The following is a 21891-nucleotide window of genomic DNA, read 5'->3' on the forward strand; positions in this document are numbered from 1 at the left end:
GTGTAGTTTGTTTCTCAAAATTGCACACCCAGGCTCAATTTACCACGTGCAATGACAGTCTAACGCTGACATATTTAAAGTCACAATAGCTGCTGATTTTATGCGTTACTCTTATGATTTTATTTTCAAACCAAAGTTAGTGTAAATGTGCTAAATGAAGGACGTGTATAGAAGTAGCACTGCTCGCTGATTTGAACCATGCCTACGCGTTTTAACAGGTTAAAAATTTAAATAAACGGGTGCCGCACTCATAAAGTATGAAAATTAATGCAGTATTTCCTGCACATACATGATCATACAAGAAACTAACATGGTGCCGTTTACAACACACAATGGCTAACATTTTGTTGTAATCTTAATTTTCTCCCTAACAGTCATGAATAGTTTTTGAAAATTGCGGAAAATCTAAAATGAAGTTAAAATATTTATATTTACATGCCATTTTCGACACTTATGAGTGTTATGCGCCTTTTCAGTCTTTAATGGTCTTATTCAAAGAAAACTCTTGGAAAACTGAGGATATTTTGAGATCGTTTTATTACGCATTCACAGCTATTGTGGCTTTAAGGTATTGTACTATTATTATTATTATGCACCTAGATACTGAAAGACTTAAACTTTTGCTCAAACTTTCTGCAAAGAAACTTTTAACCACTCTCTTTGAAAATCAAGAATAGAAATTGGGATCATTGCATAAATTTTGGTTGTAGAGAAAAAATTTACATACACTTGAAATTCAACTAAATGGCTGCTATCCCTGTGTTTATTAGGTGTATGGGTAAAGTTCGATTCAGATATTTACAAAAATAAGACTGGAAAATTCATTTTTTCATTTATTCCAAAAGCTTCGCAAGTATGTTAAGGCATGGGCGTCAAACGTTATCATGAATATGCATTAGGGCTCATGAATATTAATAAAACAACACTGCCCACTCATGAGATAACAACAGAAAATCTCTAAAATCATATCACAAACAAAGTTCCTAACTGGAACATCATCGAGCCAACGAAGTGACAAAGGACACACTAGTGTTCACAACAAAAGATAGCCCATAAGCACTGTGTGGAACTTCGAACACACAGAATAGGCCGATCACCGCGTACAAACGAAATCCATACATCAGCCATCCTGAGGCCAAAGTCCACGGCATGAGGAACGAGGTGACAAGGGTTAGTGAACAGAGTCGGACACAAAACGATCCGAACATGAGTATTCTTGCTTCCCTGTAAGAAGAATACAGTAATCAACAACATCTATACAATATGAAATTAAGGAAGAGATGTGCTTATGTCATGGAGGTACATTTGGTACCTCCATGTTTATATAAGCCACTAAGGAACGAACTGGTAGGAAACGTGGGGGTCAAAAGGTCATGGTGGTCTAAGACATACTTCCACGTCTCACCATGGCTATAACAACCAGTTTCTTAATTTCTCACTAACAACCTTACCCGATACAGACAGAAAACACATAAAAGCACAAACAAGACAAGAGGGATGATGTGTGCGGCCACTTTCAGCTTAAAATTACAAATTGTTTCAGTAACAGGCGACGGGGTCATGACCTTTTGGATTGCTTGCGAGATGGCCCGATCGCGCACAAAGCGACCAGATTTCTTTCGAAAATTCCAACTTGTAGATCGCAATTTTTTCCTGAACTTTTGCTATCCCCAAACTAAGGCTTAAAATATCTTTACAACAATACCTTAAACATGTATGATTTGGTAGCGTTTCTTTAAAAAATCACCGAAACTCAACCAAGAATTGACTTTTCCTACAAATCGTACGTATTTGGCGCTAATTTGAGGCAATTAACTCAGGAATTTCTCTTTGTAAAGGATGTTGATCGATTGATTGAACCCATTCTATTATTATATGCCGATAAAATATAGTTTAAATGTGGTTTACAAGTTGGAATATGCCGATAAATAATATACGCGATTTTGGCGCGAAAATGTCAATATAAAAATCACGTGACATATTTTATGCAAATTTAAATGACATAAACTGAAAGAGCTATCAAAACTACGTATGTGTACCAAATTTCATCAAAATATGACAAGTAGTTTTTGAGAAATGAAATCCAGCTCGAAATTCGGTCTGGACCCCTGCTGGACCCCTGCCTTAACTCACTTGCTTTGCCAATTCAGAATATGACCCAACACAAGCCGTTGACCGGAATAGTATTGTAACTTCTGAGAGTCCAAAGATGCCTTCTTCAATCATTTCTGTATTAGTACGTGCCTTGTCCTGTGCTTGCCCGTCTGACAATGATTTCTGTAATTATTGGCATTAAAACTGTCATTAGTTTACGTGTACGTCTATACATTTCGGAGTCCGTCCACTTTCTCATTCACATGTACACTGGAGCGCTAAACTCATCTGAAGGTACTTACATGAGGGCGCTGTTTATACCAACTATTCCAAACGTAGTTTGACAAATGAAACTGCCTTGTAATGACCCTTTTCATACAGGAGACCAACGTGCTTTTCATCGATTGGGCTGAGACACGAATACGCACTGTCCGCTGGGTTGATGATCAAAGCACCATCCCAAGTTCTCCCGTAGTCCGTGCTCCATTTCACGGTCATGTTGTGACGGTGGTTCGGATTTGACGGGTTGGAGAAAAGGAGCGTCCTCCCCTGGAGAATTGTACTGCCTTGGCATGATGGATCCGCGAGGTTTCTATCCACTTGAACCTGTGTCCATGGAAACGTCTCGGCGCCATCAATACTTCGGCTTGTTATACGACACTTGCAGTCGAAGTGATATTCGTTCCTTGAATTGACAAGCAACGATCCGTCAGGTAGTTCTACCAGCTGAGAATGAATCAAAGAAATTCAATGAAGAATAGAACGTCTGTTGATCGCTGATATGCGTTAAACTTGAGAGGCGAACATTATGATTACTTTGAACTTGGAGCGCGAATGACTTTCTTTTTATACCACTCAGCATTGTGTAGGGTCTTTAGGAGGAATAAAAATGCTCGATGCAAACGAAAAAGTAGAGGGTTATAATCATAAAATTGTCACAAGTATACCAAATAGTAATGTTTCATCCAACTCTACCCTTGCGAAATTCGTAAAATGTCTCTTGTTCCCAGAAATTACGCCCTCCCGCGGTGAAAGTGTTAAAGGATGAACTATGCAGGGTCGGCAGAATTTAAAAACGCTGCGTTTTCTATTGTCTTGAGTGGTAAAATTCGATAATATGTCTTAACCAAGTTCGTTGTTACAATTCGAAGTAGTCGATGTTCTAGTCAGAACATATGAACGACACCGAGGTTTTCTGAGTTGACGTTAAATGTAATGCATATATTAAAGAATGTATTTCGTCAATACTTTAAAGGGGCACTTTCTTTATCAACTTTATCTCTGAGCAAATTGACTAACTGTGCAAAGGAGAACAAATGACTAAAATCACATAAACAGTCAATGTCAACGATTCAACCACTAATGCGAGAACCAGGGATTGAGGACTGCCCCTTTAAAAGTTACGGACGGCCCTTACCTGAGATTCGTTTATCTCGAAATCTTTATCGCAATGGGGGGAGCGATACGGTATCGACACCAGTCCCCCGGCCACACGCCATGTCATGCCATGATCTGAAATGAAGAGGAATATGACGTCATTAATGCTTATTGTTTACTTATCACTAACACGTGATTCACCGCAGAGCTTATTATTACGTTGACATTAGCATGCAAACGTAACTGCGTTCTGTGTATTTGACAGGCTTTGGAAATTGCAATTACTAAGAGAAAATGGTAATTTTAGTACCTATCTATGATGATGACCCATAAACAAAACCTGCCAGGTGATCAAAACAAGATCTGTGGCAATTTAGATTGTCGAGGAAAAAAAAAGACAAAATTTGTGTGAAATTCTTTCAGCGGAATTCAGTGTCGCGCGTACGTTTCTTTAATTAGTTTACATATAATCAGCGCTTCTATTATACCGATATTCCTTGCAGATTTAAATGCAATCTCTATAGATCATATATTTGGATCAATTTGTACGCTATAACAACATGTAATACAACTTGAATAAGTATTAAGTATAGCGAGGACATTGTCAAGGTCACTTTGAAATCAGAATGTTACATATCGATCGGAGTACCTTAATGGCAACACTTCTTACCATGTACAAATATTGCAGTATTTTCCAAATGAGATGGCCGTGCAGTAGGACTGTGGCATGGAAAGTTTATGATTTCACACAAAAATTGTTTTTCGACGTCGATCAAGGGAGTTTTGCACTGTTGCAGTGACCCTGCGCAAATCGTTCCCATTGCGTAACAGCGACTCAACTGCTACGTGGACACGGAGCATCGTTTTCCATTACACCTGTCCTTCCCTCTCTGTTGGAGTCTGGCCTTGGATTGCCAATGGCAAGGCACGGCTAGATCAGACCTATCTCCCTATAATAAGCTTGTTACAACAGATTTTGCAACGAATATAACAAGCAAGAATTATTCTACGATACTCTGCAAGGGTAAATCTGTGTAACCATCCCCGTTACAATTAAGTCACTGCTTTGTCCTTCGTCTTAGTTAAACCCACTTACGCAATATTGAATACCCTATTTACTCACCATCACTCACAATACACCTCATAGCGACCTGAAGGTTGTTTTTCGCTCTCGTGTGCCCACACGAGATCAGCCTTCCCCGGTACGGTTCGTACATCTTCTGTATGCCCACTCCTGGCCCGGGGATAAACGATATGTTCTTCAGGCCTGGATTACTCGAAGCAAGGTTTAGCGGTTTTGTCCAGTTTAGCCCCCAGTTATTGCTGCGTAGCATGTAAACAGTGGGGAATTTATTCGGACTGCAGTTCCAAAATGCACAGTAGCTAAAGAGGAGAAGCAAAGACCCGTTGATTTTGTCAACTACGATAGTACCAAGATTATAGTACCCCGGCTTTGAATTTGTTGCATGTAATAAGTCCACAGGTGGGTCCCAAGTCTCGCCTTTGTCCGCAGATCTTCGCATGAATATAGTCTTCTTTCGCGTGTCCGTGTCGTTTATGGTTTTCCTCCCCTCAACGAAGGCGAGCAAGTCGCCGTTCGGCGTGCTGGTCAATATCGGGATACGGTAGTGTTTGTATTCGGCAGAACCAACTCCGGATGTCCACAGTGATTCCTCATACAAGATTTCCATCTTGGCGGCATCAGTGAATGTGTAGGACACTTCGCTACCCCAAAACAATGACAGGAAAATAAAAGTGAGCAAGGACCGTAATACAACAGCCATCATAATACAGACAACACAGACAAAAACAAACCAACTGAGTCCCCGGTATCTTAAGTCCCTCGCGGTAGACTCCCTAGGTTACCAGTATTTTGCCGGCGCTGGAATTCAATGTACTTGCAATTTGTACATACTAAACAAACTTTTCCTAGGACAATTTATCGGTTTTAAACATGTTCTAGTGCGGGATTCTTGTCTGGTCGATAAAGAAACGAATGTAACATCTCACGCACAGCTTCCACGTTTTGTACGTTCCAGTTTATTTGTTTCGGATACTTTGATTTGTCCTCCTCATTGCAGTCAGCTTTTTTGATAAGTCGCACATCAAATGCACACCAAAGCTTCGTAAGTGGACAACCGCTATCTAGATTATATATTCGCAAAAAAACCAAAAAAACAAAAAAAAACAAACAAAAAAAACCCAAAAAAACAAACAAAAAAAACAAAAAAAACATGAATAAATAACGGTAAAATGTTGGCAGGTGTCATGCAGGCGTAATGATATGTAAATGACACGGCTATAAGTCAGCTGATTTCCATTGATATGGATTTTATTCAAAATGCATCATCATCAAAAACCAAGAGTGGAATATTTTGCTTGTTACTAGGCATATCTGTTATAGTCACACTTACCTTGTCACACTCCAAGCAGTTTCTTGGCATTCTCGCGAGCCAGAGCAATAATTTCCGCTCCGCTGACCTACGCAAAAATCAAAATATCTTAACGGGTAGCGCTAAGCTGTTGCCGTAAAGAGGCGCGTGGTTTACGACGATGTTTCTTGGTGATCTCAAAAAAGGCTTTCATCACGTATTATTCTGACGTGCCCTGTTCTTGATGCATGGTGTTTATCAGAGAAGCTATCGTGTACGGCCTCATTACATGTCTAAATTACCAAACAATTTCTAATATGTAACAGGTCTGACCTGAGAGCGAGCGCAGCGTAGGGTATATCGTCATTGATGTTTTCAGGCAATAGCATGCTAATTTCCGTGTTTGATGCGTGATGCATATCTTGGCCATTGAGGTTGAATTGTTGTCAATTGTTTTCTTGAATAACATTTATAGCAATTTAACTCGGAAATGCCAAGTTCACTAACGAAAATTATTTAAAACTGGTAAATTATATGATTCCGATCAGTTTATTACATTTAAACAGGGGCGGGAACAGAGGCAGTCTAATGTAAAATACGTGCTTGATATTCCCGTCGCGTCGGTAGCTCTCAGCACACGATTTTTAATTCTCGCGTGAGTTGACCGTTCGTTCTCGCGAGAGTAGGCTTGTTTCAAAATGGCGGCGCCTAGTGATGACCGAACCGGGCCTTCAAAAGTGATCGAAAATAGTCATTTTGAACCAAATTTCACACTTTCTTTGTAACAGAGAGTTTCTTTTGTCGGAAATACACATTGTCGAGTAAGATTTGTGGTAGATGATATCTTTAATTTCACGCAATCCGTGTAAAAGTATTCAAAATGGCCGCCTCCATGGATTAGTGCTCTCTTTTCAAACTCGTAGGTATATAGAGATTCCATTCTAAATTTCTTGTACACGCGTTAGTCTTAATGCTCGCTTCGCGAGCGGCCTTCCAGACCTCGTCGCTTTGCCAGTGCAAAGTGCGCCGCTGGCGGTAGGAACATGAAGTGATTTTTCCACTGGCTGGTAACGCGCTCAATCGCAAGGAAAACCTTGACTAGGCTGCAAAATTCATAATTTAGGTTTGCATAAAATAAAAAGGACACAACAAGAGAAACTATTACAAATGATTTTATTTTTTGAAAATTCACCGAATTGAACAAAGTCTAAGGCATAATATGGATATTTGAAAAATTGTGATTTTTCGTTCATAATGCTTGCTTGAATTTACTATTGTTTTGTGTACTTTACGGTATTCATAAGGCACATACTTTGTTCTTAAATGCTAGTCTGTTCACGTTCGGGTCATGAAACTCACTAGAGTACAACGAAAGAATCAGTGATTCAATGGATGTTTTCATTGACTGTCATCAGAATGCTTCTAACCTTCGGCATACAGAACGAAATACTTCTGATAAAAAATTACGAGCGGCTGTAAATTTGTCGATGTAAAAAATGTTTGTTTTCGTGTTATAGTACAGATGTCAGCGTGAACTTGATTTCACATTATACATGTATTTTGTTGTCGTATTAAAAGATAACATTCGAATTTTACATACACATAGTGCAAATTCTCATCGCAAGTGTTACGCAGATGATCGAGTCGTTAATTTCTTTTGCATGTCCTCACTGAGATCAATTCGCCGTATTTTGTCTCCACTGATGATATGGTAATAATAGTAATCTTGCCGAGCTTTAACTTCTTAATTAGTCATTTATACAATGCCCACACTGACCCCGTTTCGGAGTGCTTCCCTATGCCTTTCCCCGATTCTCCATTTTCTTGTCACTTGTTGCGTTAATATGTATTTTATTTTCTTGAGACTTCGACTTTAATGCGCAACCAACCAACAGTCAAATAATAATGTAAGACATGGTTATAACACAACTGAAACATCGTTGTAAACCACATGTCCCTTTACGGCAACAGCTTAGCGCCACCCATTAATTTTTGCGTATGTCAGCGGCGCGGAAATTATGCTCTGGCTCGCGAGAATGAACTGAAGCATCAAGTGACGTGATGTTCTTTCCATCGAGAACTGCGTGTTACTGATGTAATGTTTATTATTTTGTAAGATGACGTTAAAACTTCGGTGGGTGAATCATTCCGAAATAGAGGCAAATTAGGCAAATCGATTGCTTGTGTTGCACATAAAAGCTAAACATTTGGTTCACCTGGACAAATACACGGAAGGGAAATATTTCAAAAATATTTTCTGTTAATGGATGAACTGGTACAGTACAAAGGACAAAAACACAGAAATCTCGCGAAGGTCCACCGTAATATTTTAGCAACCCCTTAGGCTAACGTACCTGGCACGATCGCTTGCTAGATGTCAGCAGGAACCGACTCAGTCGATCGTTCAAACTCCTTTCTTCCAACGCTATGCAATCTCTCGTTTTGCAACTTGCTCGAGTTGACATAGAAGTTACTGTCGGGCTATATTTCGCAAGAAAACCACCATAATCAACTTAAGAGAGTTTGCTAAAATTTGTGTCTTTGCCTTTCTTGAATTAATTGACAAGTAAGCCCATGCAGCAGTGTGGTCTGCCAGTTTACTGCATTTTCGGTTCGTTATCTCCACGAAACTGAAACCTGTGGATTCGCGAGACTAGGGATGGTTGGTGACGGAGTCTAAATTAGCACACATCACCAGCCTTCCGATCCGCATAGCTAGTGCCATCTCGGAGACTCGACTCCCTGGCCATAGACAGTGCATGAAGCGAGATTTTGGCATCTACACCAAGACTGGCATATTCAATCGTGTTCGAGTACTCCGCTAACTCAAGTTTTTGGAGATGGTTGAGCCTTCGTGCATGACTGGCCTTTTAAAATTAGGTCTGATCCCTAGGTAATGTACCTGCTGAAGCATGACGGTACTATGCACCGCTTGCAATTTGAACGAAGGGGATGATTGAATGCCGCCGGAGACGCGTTTGCGTCATGCACGTAGGCGTCGTCGGAGCTTGAATAATCAATCCGTGAGGTCGTTGCCATTGGGCTTCGCCTGCCATGCAAGGATACATGTTGTTATTCCAAACAGAATCACTATGATAATTCCCCATTCACTTCTTCTTAGTCCATTCAAACTATAGTGCAAGCAGGTCAAAATGTGCGGCCGCGATCAAATACGGGAAATTTCAGTCATCATTACCACCAACACCGAAAATTTCAGATGAATAGTGTTTTAACAAATCTATACCAATGTTTTACGTATTAAATTTGCGTAAGTACCTCGAAAGTGAGAGAATTAAACTTTTGCTCAAACTTTCCTCAAGTTGGGGAATCTTTGAACCGTTCTCTTTCAAAATCAAAAATAATAATTGGGGGTCATCGTGCACATTTTGGTTCTAGAAAAACAAATTACTCAAGATTTACAATATTTGAAACTTAAAATGGCCGCCATCCCTGTTTAACTCTTTGGAGAAATTAAAACAAAATTTTCGATTTCCAATTTTCGAAACATTAAGAAGGCAAAAAGTTTTCTAACACCAATAGCTTCAAAATGAGCCACCACAAGTGGTAGATCAGAAAAGAACTGGAAAAATTCAATGTCTCCCTCCGAGGCGAATTCTACTTTAATGATTCTTTGGTTGTTGTTGTTGTTGTTATTGTTGTTGTTGTTGTTGTTGTTGTTATTGTTGTTGTTGTGTCATGCAGCTGATTTATTTGACTATTGTTTTCTTCAGAAATTAAACAGTCAATTATTCGTTGTTTAAAATCATTATAATTCTCATTTTTCATTTCAATTTTAAATATACGTAATCGTTCCCCACATCTCATGAGAACTACTAGCATACAGGCTGTTTAGCTTATTTATAAGTAGTTTTGCCAAGATTGCAATAACTTATGTTTTAGAAGTTTTTTCTTTTTCTTACAGAAATCGCAATTTCTTATGTTTCACAGGTTTAAAAGTTTCTTTTTGTCATTTGTAGCCTTATTGGATGGTTTAACTGTTGCTATTAGGTCCCTTTTTGCGATATTGACGAACCACTCTGATTCCACGGCATGCTTTATCTAGGCTATTATAAAATGCTTTGTCGCTGAATATATTTAATATAATGCATTAAAAATGTCACTATTCAAGCAAATATCAAAGTCTTTTGTCATCTCATCTAAAGCTAATCCATCTATTTACTTGAAAACAAAAAAAATGTCCCATTTTCATTTTGTTCAAGTTGGCATTGGTAATGAATTCACTGTATCTTTTCATGATTGGATAAAACTTTGTTAGTTTGGAGAGAGTTTTTTGACTAGTTGCGCAGCAACGAGTCAAAATACGGACACATCACTCGAATACGACACGGTATCGCCCAAACTTCGTGTAATATTCCCTTTATCATACATGCATACTTTGGTTATGACTGTTTTCACAAAGACGTAATGAAATTAATGAAATTCGCCACGAAATTGACAGAATGAGACCTTGCTTGCTCCACGCTGCGACTCATAGAAAGTTTGTTGCTAAGGAGTGATGGTAACCGTATCACTTGTTGATATTATTCCGCTGTTGGGCCGTTCCACTTCAAAGGAGCGGTTACGGTACACTTTTAGAACGAACAATTTACATATTAAGATGTCGACACAGGTTTTCACACTTTCAAGAACGTTTATCTTAAAGTTTAGTATAGTTGTAGCTGTAAAACATAGGCTGGAGTGTGTAAAATGAGTGTTTTTTCTTGTTTTGCAATATAATCTCATCCCTTCGCGAAAATTATGAGACCCGCCAAAAATCGGCTCGCTCCCGGGTTCGATTCCACGCTCGATCGGTGCAGCTCAAGCCAAGACATAGAGTGAGCAGCTCTAAGACATCTATGAATGCAAACTGGATATAGTAGCCGCCGTACCAGTCAGTTTATCTGCAAGAATTATACATGACCTTAGACGTCAAATATGCCGAATTTACTATCTTAGAAGGGAATTTGTGAACAGATTAGGGAAAACGTGAAGTGAGTAAACTGTATTTTCATAGCGGGAAACTCGTTCATATGGACATTTTGTTGCAATACGTTAACGGTATACGAATAAAACATTTCAAAGGTATATTAATCGTCTGCAAGTATATTTCCGTTACTGGTTCGCCTAAATAGAAGTAAACTTGTTTTAACAACCTAAACGAAAGTTTGACTTTCTTAGGCGTATCCGAAACCCGCACGGAACACAATCTCACTGTACAAATCGGAAATATAATATGTGCACCTTTTCTGTCGCGAGTATTCAGTTTGGTCGGATTTTTGTGGCTCAATTATGGCTATACACGGTTATCATTCACTACCTAATAAAGTTGTCAACAGGAAACTTGTCGTGGCGGTTATGTCATGATGCACTGCCGATCGACCGGGACCGTAATCTTCAGCAGCGTAGACGACATAAAAATACACCATATGGGCCATAGATAGTATAGAGGGGAACCGTGTGAATCATGAAAGGTGTCGGTTGCAATACGTACAAATTTTCGTTTGCTTGTTTATTTTTGGTAAAACTGTATTGTACGTAACTGCAATGCCCATGAACTGAATGTATTCAACAAAATTTTGACCATAATTACCTATGACGTTTCGGTGTGTCACAAGTCCTATTCGCTCAGCTGTTTTTTGTACATGTATACCGCCGTATTCAGCGTATTCGAAGGTCACGCGTACCTGTCAATAGTTGGCTGATCAAAAGTACACTTTTGACCTGCCACCTCAGGCATGCAAACAGGTATATGATACAGTCAACGCCAACCCTATGTCGATGGGCGTCCACTGATATTATATCTGTGTTCTTGATATGTAGATTGTTACGTGCAGAGAAAACGAACAAAAGGGTGAACTCAGCAGTTAACGTTTAAACAAAATTTATTACGAAAATAAAACTAATTGCTAAGTCAGGGATAGAGTACAAGCTTTAAAAGTGTACAGACTACTTATCTCAGCTGGGACGGCAAAGCTCCAGTCTCAGAGTTGTAACAGTCAGTCGGATGAATGAACAGTCCTTTGGCTTGCAGGCTTGAAGCTGCACAAAGTCCACAGTATAAATCCAGCGTTGACAGTGAAGGTCTTGAAAAGTCTTGAGAATGACTACTGCTGGAGTTTAGTAACACACAAGAGACACGATCCCAAAAGTCTGACTGGAAGCTGTGCACGTCCCTTTTATAAAGGCATATAAGAACAATCTAGAACTTTTATTGACATGCTAATTACTGTTCTAAAATTATCTCCCTTACACAACTAATCAACTTTCCAGAACATTCCAAACATGACTAATTGAATTCAAGGTTGTGAGGTCATCAAGGGCAGTGACCTTGAGAATGTTCTAGACTAATTGAACTCAGGTCATGATGAGTGTGGGGGAAATGACCTACATAACACACCCCCTCTTCAAAAAAAAGAAAATTTTTCAAAGAAAAATCTTTCTTTTACAAATGTAATCTTGAAAAGGATTTAAGTACTCAAATTTTGTTTTACTCTAAAGTAAAATTTCTTGAAAGTGAACAACAATAAAATTTCTTGAAAGTGAACAACAATAAACTCTAAATACGAGAGAGACAGTCTGCAATTAAATTGTCTCTGCCTTTGATATGTCTAATGTCAAGATTAAACTCCTGTAACATTAAACTCCATCTTAGCAATCTCTGATTTTGCCTTTAAATTTCTGCAGAAAAACAAGAGGGTTGTGATCAATATAAACCACTATTGGCTGATTTGAAGAAGTAACATAAACTTCAAAATGCTGTAAAGCTAATATCAAAGATAAACACTCTTTTTCAATTGTAGAGTAGTTTCTCTGGGATTTGTTAAATTTGTGTGAAAAGTAGCAAACAGGATGTCCCATGACTATCTTCTTGCAATTTGTTGTTGGAAAACTTGAAATGGCACTGAATTTGGCATAAAGTATGCACGGCAAAGTCCGGTTATTTTTACTGAGTTCGATAAAGTCATTGTTCGGCAAATACTTGGCTTCCTCCTGGAGATATTCCGCTTTCGCAGGATTCAGTCCGTCTGGATGTTGTTCCACTGGATTACTGTCGCAGACATCTTCGTTGTGGTAGATGATGTTTGTCCTCGTTGGAACATCTTGAAACAGGTGTTTATATTCATGGAGCAGTTCTTTCACCTGTTGTTGTTGTTCTGGCTGGAGGTGTGCCAACTTTGTAGACTCCAGCTTCTCCAGGATTTCTGAGTTCTGAAGCTTGACCGAGCCCAGCTTTGAGTTTAGAGTATTTTCACTCAAGTCAGTTTCAGTATCACTATCTTCATAATGGCCAGAACTGACGGTACTGACAGGCTGAGTTATAGTAGGATTATCCCTATCCAAATATGGCTTAAGCATATTTATGTGACATAGCTGTTTTGTTTTCGCCTGTCAGGTGTTATTATGATGTAATTTAAATCACTCAATTTCTTATCAATTAGGTATGGCCCAAAGTAACGAGCATGGAGTGGTTTGCCAGGAACCGGAAGTAGAACAAGAACTTTTTGACCTGGTTCAAACTTCCGTTTTGAGGTGCTTTTATCATATTTGGTTTTCATTGACTGCTGAGATGACTCAAGATTTTCTCTGGCTAATTCACATGCTTTAGAGAGCTTTTGTACGAAAATCTGAGACATATTGCAAAATATTCAGACAATCATCATCGTCTGATAGGAATTTCTCTTTAACGAGCTTAAGTGGGCCACGGACTGTATGTCCAAATACAAGCTCAAATGGGCTAAAACCAAGAGACTCCTGAATTGACTCTCTAACAGCAAAGAGCAAAAAATGAATTCCTTCATCCCACTGCTTCTCTGTGTCAAAACAGTAGGTCCTAATCATGTTTTTCAAAGTTTGATGAAATCGCTCAAGAGCACCCTGACTTTCTGGATGATAGGCGGATGACCTATACTGTTTAATGCCTAGCTGATCCATTACTTGTTGAAAAATACCAGACATAAAGTTGGAGCCTTGATCGGACTGGACACATTTAGGGAGGCCAAATAAAGTGAAAAATTTGACTAAAGCTTTCACTATAGTCTTTGTCTTTATATTTCTCAGTGGTATGGCTTCGGGGAACCGAGTTGATGTACACATTATTGTCAGCATGTACTCATTTCCTGATCTTGTTTTTGGTAGGGGCCCAACACAGTCATTAGTATCCTACTAAATGGTTCTTGAAATGCAGGAATTGGCTGTAAAGGGGCCTTTGGAATGGTCTGATTTGCTTTCCTACCATTTGACATGTGTGACAAGTTTTACAGAAATGTGCTACATCCTGCCTGAGATTAGGCCAATAAAAGTGACTGAGAATTTTATGATAACTTTTCCTGACTCCTAAGTGACCAGCCCAGGGGGTTTCATGGGCCAGGCGCAATATTTCAGCACGGTAGGGCTTTGGAACCACAATTTGATGTTTTATAGCCCAATCGTCATCAACCAAAACGTCTGGAGGTCTCCATTTACGCATGAGAATACCAGATTTTGTATAATAGGAAACAGAGCTATCTGAAGTTTTACCTTCATCATCTACCCTGTCAAACAAAGACAAAATATCTGGGTCTTTGTGTTGTTCTGCAATGAGATTTGATCTAGAAAATGTCTGACTTTGGTCAGCAGTTTTACTGGAAGTTGCAAATCCACGAGGGATAACGGAATGATCCGTGTCAAACACCTGACTGAGAAAGGTGTCATTTAAGTCAACATCTGTGACATTATTCTTGAGAGTATTTTGATTCTCGGAAGTTTTCTTTGACATGGCTCGAGTAATGGCACATGAAGGAAATAAATCGGGTATCTCTTGTTCAATTGGCTCTGGATCCTGATCTAAACTAGGATTATCAGTCACAAGTGGATTAGTAATGACCTTGTCCCCAGCAAGGTCGTTTCCGAGAAGAAGGTGAATCCCTTCAAAAGGCAAAAAAGGCCTAATACCTAAAGTCACAGGTCCAGAAACAAAGTCCGAAGACAAATAGACATTATGGAGAGGAACAGGAATGTAGTCATTACAATCTACCCCCTTAATAAGAACTTTAGAACCTGAAAATGACTTTTCAGAAAACGGCAGGGTATCTGCCAACAAAAGAGACTGGGAAGCCCCGGTATCTCTTAAAATTTGACAGGGGTAGCGGAAGAAAAATCACTAGAAAGTGATATAAAACCATCGTGAATAAATGGTTCAAAAATACCCATAATGCTATCTTGAGAAGAATTGACCTTGACCTCATTAATTGGGGATAAGAGGGGTTTAACCTCAGACAATGTGTTACACACATTATTAGACTCTAATTGAGTTGATGAAGAAATAAGCCGGTTGGCTTAGATCCACTTTGACCACTTTGACCTTCACGTTTTCTTTTCAATTTGAAACAATCTGACATTAAATGGCCGTCTTTCTTACAATAATTACAAGAAAGTGTACCGAACTGTTTGTCAGAAGGAGATTGAGACTTGGGATTGATGATGTGGAAGTGTTACTTGAATTTTGTGAACTGTTGTCATTTGATTTCCTACTGTCCTTTGAAAAATTCTTGGATGAAAAGGAGGAGTTAAATTTACCTGCATTGTTTCTGTATGAAAAGGACTGGGATGGTTTGCTGAGAAATGAAGATTTGTGGGTCAATGAATAATCATCGGCCAAACGTGCAGCAACCTCCAATGTATCTGCCTTTTGTTCATTGATAAACGTCTTGATGTCACTCCGGATGCACCTCTTAAATTCCTCAATCAAAACAAGCTGTCGTAATTTGTCATAATTCTGACTGACCTTTTCCGAAGAGCACCAACGGTCAAACAGTTGTTCTTTTGTTCGTGCAAATTCAACATAAGTTTGATCTTTCACCTTCTCACAATCCCTAAATTTCTGACGGTAAGCTTCAGGCACCAATTCATAGCCCTTGAGAATTAATTCCTTTACAGAATCATAATTTGAAGCCTGCTCTACTGACAACTGAATGTAAATTTCTCTGGCTTTACCCACCAAAGCACTCTGCAAAAGCATAGACCAGGACTCCTTAGGCCAGTTCAGACTCTGAGCAATTTTCTCAAAATGAAGGAAATATTTATCAACATCCTTTTCTTGGAAAGGGGGAACTAACCTGAAATGCTTAGTGATGTCAAACTTGTCTGAAGGGAAGAATTTTCCTGACTGTCCAAGCTCTAAACGTTTTATTTCTAACTGCAATCGGTGTTCTGCTAATTCTCTTTCCTTTTCTTTTTCCTCTCTTTCTTTCTCCCTTTGTCTTTCTTCCATTTGCAATTCTTTTTCTTTCATTTCCAATTCCCTCTCTTTCTGTCTTTCTTCCATTTCTAACTGCATTTGTATTTTTCTTTTTCTAATGCCTGTCTCTCCTTTTCCATTTGTAATTCTTTTTCTTTCATTTGTAATTCTTTTTCTTTTTCTAATGCCAATTTTTTTAGCTCGAAATCTGCCTGTATTTCCAATTCTAATTTTTTGAGTTCGAAGGAAGACTCAGGCTCATAATCTTTTAAGGCAGACTCCTCAAATGGCCAGAATTAACTAAATGTTTTGCAATCTTGAACTGTATTTCTCGCTTGCGCATAGATCTTTTGACATCTACTTTAAGGAAATTGGCCAGTGCTATGAGGTTGTCTTTTCTGAGGGAATTAAATGTGTCCTGATCAAGGTCATCCATAAATTCGTCTGGCTTGAATTCCGCCATGATTGAATTTCGCTGAGTTCACAGTATACAGTAGTTTTGAAAAGGTAGGCAAAATGTTGTCAAACGGCTCAAAATATTCGTCTCCCGGACGAGCCCCCATTTGTTACGTGCAGAGAAAACGAACAAAAGGGTGAACTCAGCAGTTAACGTTTAAACAAAATTTATTACGAAAATAAAACTAATTGCTAAGTCAGGGATAGAGTACAAGCTTTAAAGTGTACAGACTACTTATCTCAGCTGGGACGGCAAAGCTCCAGTCTCAGAGTTGTAACAGTCAGTCGGATGAATGAACAGTCCTTTGGCTTGCAGGCTTGAAGCTGCACAAAGTCCACAGTATAAATCCAGCGTTGACAGTGAAGGTCTTGAAAGTCTTGAGAATGACTACTGCTGGAGTTTAGTAACACACAAGAGACACGATCCCAAAAGTCTGACTGGAAGCTGTGCACGTCCCTTTTATAAAGCATATAAGAACAATCTAGAACTTTTATTGACATGCTAATTACTGTTCTAAAATTATCTCCCTTACACAACTAATCAACTTTCCAGAACATTCCAAACATGACTAATTGAATTCAAGGTTGTGAGGTCATCAAGGGCAGTGACCTTGAGAATGTTCTAGACTAATTGAACTCAGGTCATGATGAGTGTGGGGGAAATGACCTACATAACAAGATGTATATGTCGTCGTAACTATGTCGCCCACTTGTCTAGAATTCGACAAACAGGCAATTAAACGAATACGAGAGTGGGGAAGACTAACTCTATACTTCGACATGCGTCGTTTGCTTTTTACCTGCCACCACAGGTTAGTAGGCTATAGTACATTCACTTCACGGTTTCGATGGGCAACGACTGATTCACCTGATTTGCATTTAACGAGCATTACTTTTGGCAATAATGGAGGGTTATACCGCTTGTCATAGGGATATAAAGCTTTCATTTGTCAGTTTCCATAGCAATTGCGCATTCAAGGTGGTAGTCTGAACGGTTATTGTCTTTGCGTAGATAAATTATTTGCTACAAGTATGAAAATTATGAATAGCTGGAGCACCAATACACGAGGTGTTAGGGAATATGAGTAAAATCGATGTTTCGACATTTTTCATGTTTCGTCGTTACTATTACAGAAAGAGGAGATGGGTGTCAGGTTATACCCTTTCTGTAGAGATCATACTTCGTGCACAAGATATGGCGAAGGATTTCATTTAGATTCCACGAGAACGTCAGAGAAGGCTGACTAAAGTCATATAGTCTTTCGTGATAATTTTATGTTGTATGTATGTGGTTTACTTGATGTGGGAGGGCCGTTTCGATAGCTTTTCTATCATGCTTATTAACACTAATAAAAATACATTCAACGTGAGGCCTGAAGTAGAGTGTCAAACACCGATAATAATAGCAAACAAACTGAGTTGATATGTTTGAATGGCATACAGCCATATTTCATTGGTCGCATGTATGGCAAGTTTCCAAAGTCCTGGAAACCAGCTAGAATCCCTTGTGTATCTTTGTATCGGAAACCTTTAAATTTTGTAAACAGCAAAAGGTATTTAGGATATGTTATGTCTTCCTCCAGTGACGATGATGTGGAAATGCAAGGCAGCTCCGATGTTTGTACGTCAGAACCAACTTCATTGTTCGCAATTTTGGCAGATGTTCTCAGAAAGTGAAGTGCACTCTTTTTAAATTTTTTTACACAGTATTTACTGTTAAAATGTTTGGTGTAAATATAGTGTTAAACAAATGTCGACATTGAAGATGGCCTATAATAATACGATGCAGTTAGTTTTTGATCTTAAACGTAATGTTAGTATGAGTCATAATTTTGCTATTAGAAATATTTTGAATTTTACATCATTGCATCGTAGGATGTTATTTGCATTTTGTCAACGTCTGTTGGCCAGCAGAAATACTGTTATTTACAGCTGTGTACACTCCGACTCTTATTTTCATTCCACCTTTTGGAAACACAGTCGGAGTATTCTCTATTAGGGATTTTTATTCACCATTTTTTGATCTTTTTAAATATTTTAATGTAGTTTTTTGAGTGTATATCTTCTTAAATATTTTAATGTAGTTTTTTTAGTGTATATTTTTATTGTATGGGTCATCGACCTGAAATAAAGGATAATAATAATAATAATAATATCTCTGCCGCCGGAGCACAAGGTGTTTCCAATGGACGCGTATTAAAAGTCGTTACATGTAAAATACTCACTGTGCGTTTTATGCTTTGCGAACCACTAAATACAGTCGAGCCACTCCAGAAATGGGATTGTATATAACGAATACAGTGAATTAACACCCAAAGAAATTGAGAATAATACTGTTTTGGTTTCATTTCCCTTCAAAGGTTACATGTTCCTCCTATTCTCGTCGTTAAAACAACACCTCTATGTGGTGTGAATAACGTGTTTAGGTCCAAAATTTGATTTGATGTTGACGATACATTACACCTATATCAGTATGTGAATGGTTCTATAGATGAGATAATAAGTTTTGGATATTAGACCTCTCTATGTCCTGTTTAATGGACAAAAGTAAAACGCTATGTTGGCACTGAACGAGTGCACGGTGACGAAATAACTAAAAAAATATCCTGTAAATGGATAAACAGGTACAAAGGGCAAAGCGGGGGAAACATGTGATCTCCATTGTGCTGGTTAACTGCCATTCGCCCGCCGCTGTTTTCAATTAAAAAAAGAGCTGAATCGTGACATGTGTTCAAACTTCCTCAAGTTTCACTTTGTATTTGTCGTGCTCGGGCGTACTGTGAGATCATTCTGCTATATTTTGCTATCACACAACCATCAACGTTACCGAGTTGTTTTTGAAATTCATATACTAGTATTCACCTTATTCAATTAAGAGTTCAATGAGTCTGGTGGATACTTCCAATATTTTCATACGGGACTGTGCCGCCAGAATTGAAAACGTCTACCGATGTACATTCAGTACATAAAAAAAAAAACTGCCCCACTGTTAAAGATTTTGATGACGAAATATAGGGTATATTTATCGACGTATATCTACTGCATGTGCAGGTTTCCTTCAAGTGATTGGGAATATTCTTTTGTTATCTACTAAGACTCATACCAAGGTTTATCCAGACAAAAAGTCAACCTGTAACCATGTTTAGGATTTTTTTCGCCCAAACGTCATCCATTCGAGCGCCACACAACTGTACATCTTTCTGTGGAAGTACTCCCTCACCCCCACCCCTTCCCCCGGACATGGCAAAGTTTACAAATGGCACTGTGCCACTGCCTGTACTAGAATTTAGTCTGCTATTAATAGTTTGCTTAACGTTCGCTGTCTGATCTCCATTCTCATCCTAAAAGAGAGACAGGCGATGGATTGTGACAGGATCCGAATTTACACAGTCCCTCCCCCACCTCGTTTACACAGACAGACAGACAGACAAAGAGACAGACAGACACACATACACACGGGCAGACAGACGGTCTGTCTGACATCGCTATGACATTAGCTCACGTGTGTGAACACGTGAGCTAAAAACGACAATGCAGGAAAACTAGTAAAGCACGGAGTCTGAAGCACACGGTGAAAGGTGGAAGCAGAACCGAATAGGTCAATGTTTGGACGAGCTTTCAAAAACGTCATTTGCAGAGGTTAGTAGATTAATTCTAGAGGCGCTAACGCGGAAAATATTGTTATTACGTAGCTGTCCGCTTGGTACATTAAAGATACTTAGTACGAAATGGACGGACAGTTATAGTGTGCATTGGCCACCTTATAAAAAAGTAGCATCTAAAAATGTACGCCTCCTCACCAGTGGGGTATAGAGAATTGTAATCTGCTGAGCTATATTGCACATTTTTATTTAAAACAAAGAAATTTATTAAATTTTTGCTACACACGTTGGATTTTATCAATTTGTGTTACTTGCCATGGAGACCATACCGTGGCCGAAAACGACACAGACCCTCTTCAGTTTGTAATTGCGTCGTTCTGTTTGACCTGCGTCGTTCTGTTTTGACCTGCGCTCTTCAGTTTGTAATTGCGTCGTTCTGTTTGAGCTGCGTCGTTCTGTTTTGACCTGCGCTCTTCAGTTTGTAATAGGCCAAACCCGGAATTCGAATCGACCACGGTACAAACAAAGCCATGTGCGCAAACGCGCATAGACGTACGTGTATTTCCATACGCGTTCAGTACACATGTGGGTTTGTTTGTACCGGCATCACGTGATTCTTTGGGCGTACTGAGTCTGTAGAACGCATCGCGTCCTTTTTATTCCGGAGTAGAACCATTGCGGCGTTCTGTCGTTCTGTTTTGACCTGCGCTCTTCAGTTTGTAATTGCGGCGTTCTGTTTGAGCTGCGTCGTTCTGTTTTGACCTGCGCTCTTCAGTTTGTAATTGCGTCGTTCTGTTTGAGCTGCGTCGTTCTGTTTGAACTGCATCGTTCTGTTTGATCTGTGCTCTTCAGTTTGTTTTCAGCATAACACGGAAGTACTGGAGTAAACATTTTGTAACAAACATTGAACGGTCACTTGGAGAATACCATTGCAACTTGGCATGGGTGCCCGTGGAGTCATAGGTAGTAGAGGGAGAGCAACTCCACACATCGTTCACATATTGGTTGTTTGCGTTTAATGTGTGGTGGTGTGTATTTTTTGTTTCACTGTCTTGTGTACAGAACAGAATAGGTACGGCGAGACAGCTGAATATGAATGTCAGTGCAGTCTGTACCACAGGGCCTCATAAGTGCCTATTAGTATTTAAGTCAATATTACAGCGTTTTTCTTTCTTTTTCAATGTTACAAATAATCCAGCTGAAGAGCACAACACTTGTGTAGCTGTCTTTTGTGTAGCGTGTATTGGCATGTATAGTGCGTCCTCGTAAATGTGACCTTTAGTTCCGTGACCTCTAGGCCCGGCTCTAGCCATGCCTACTTCCTGCCCTGCCCTCGCTATGCTTACTGTACTAAAATATATACAGTAAACACAGCGACGTCTGTACACGTGGCCAGAAGGCATGGCCAGAGGAATTGGCTAGAGGTCACGGAACTAAAGGTCGTATTTACATATGATCACATTCCCCATTGAGGGCGCACTATACATGCCAATACAAGCTACACAAAAGACAGCTACACAAATGTTGTGCTCTTCAGCTTTATTTGTAACATTGAAAAAGAAAGAAAAACGCTGTAATATTGACTTAAATAGGCACTTATGAGCCCCTGTGTCTGTACAATGGCAGAATAGGTACGGCGAGACAGCTGAATATGAATGTCAGTGCAGTCTGTACTCCAGAGTTGAGACATTGCTTACGACACTAACGCTATGTTTCGAAAGTTTGCCAGACTTTCTTTGTCAATCGCCTCAAGTCAGGTTCAGTGGATAAATTT

At 39.2% G+C, this 21891-nt stretch overlaps 1 protein-coding gene across 1 annotated transcript; it reads right to left on the reverse strand.

Moving 5' to 3' along the window:
• Positions 1–26: 26 nt before the first annotated feature.
• On the reverse strand, positions 27–5314 carry LOC139119008 (sialidase-1-like). The gene is made up of 3 exons (XM_070682620.1): positions 4595–5314; positions 3512–3606; positions 27–2820 (listed from the first exon to the last, which is right to left on the reverse strand). Exons 1-3 carry the CDS (start codon positions 5256–5258, stop codon positions 2419–2421), a joined length of 1161 nt encoding a protein of 386 aa, XP_070538721.1. The 5' UTR covers positions 5259–5314; the 3' UTR covers positions 27–2418.
• Between the last annotated feature and the right edge of the window lie 16577 nt (positions 5315–21891).

The sequence above is a fragment of the Ptychodera flava genome, chromosome 19 (assembly GCF_041260155.1).
Source record: "Ptychodera flava strain L36383 chromosome 19, AS_Pfla_20210202, whole genome shotgun sequence".
Lineage (NCBI taxonomy): Eukaryota > Metazoa > Hemichordata > Enteropneusta > Ptychoderidae > Ptychodera > Ptychodera flava.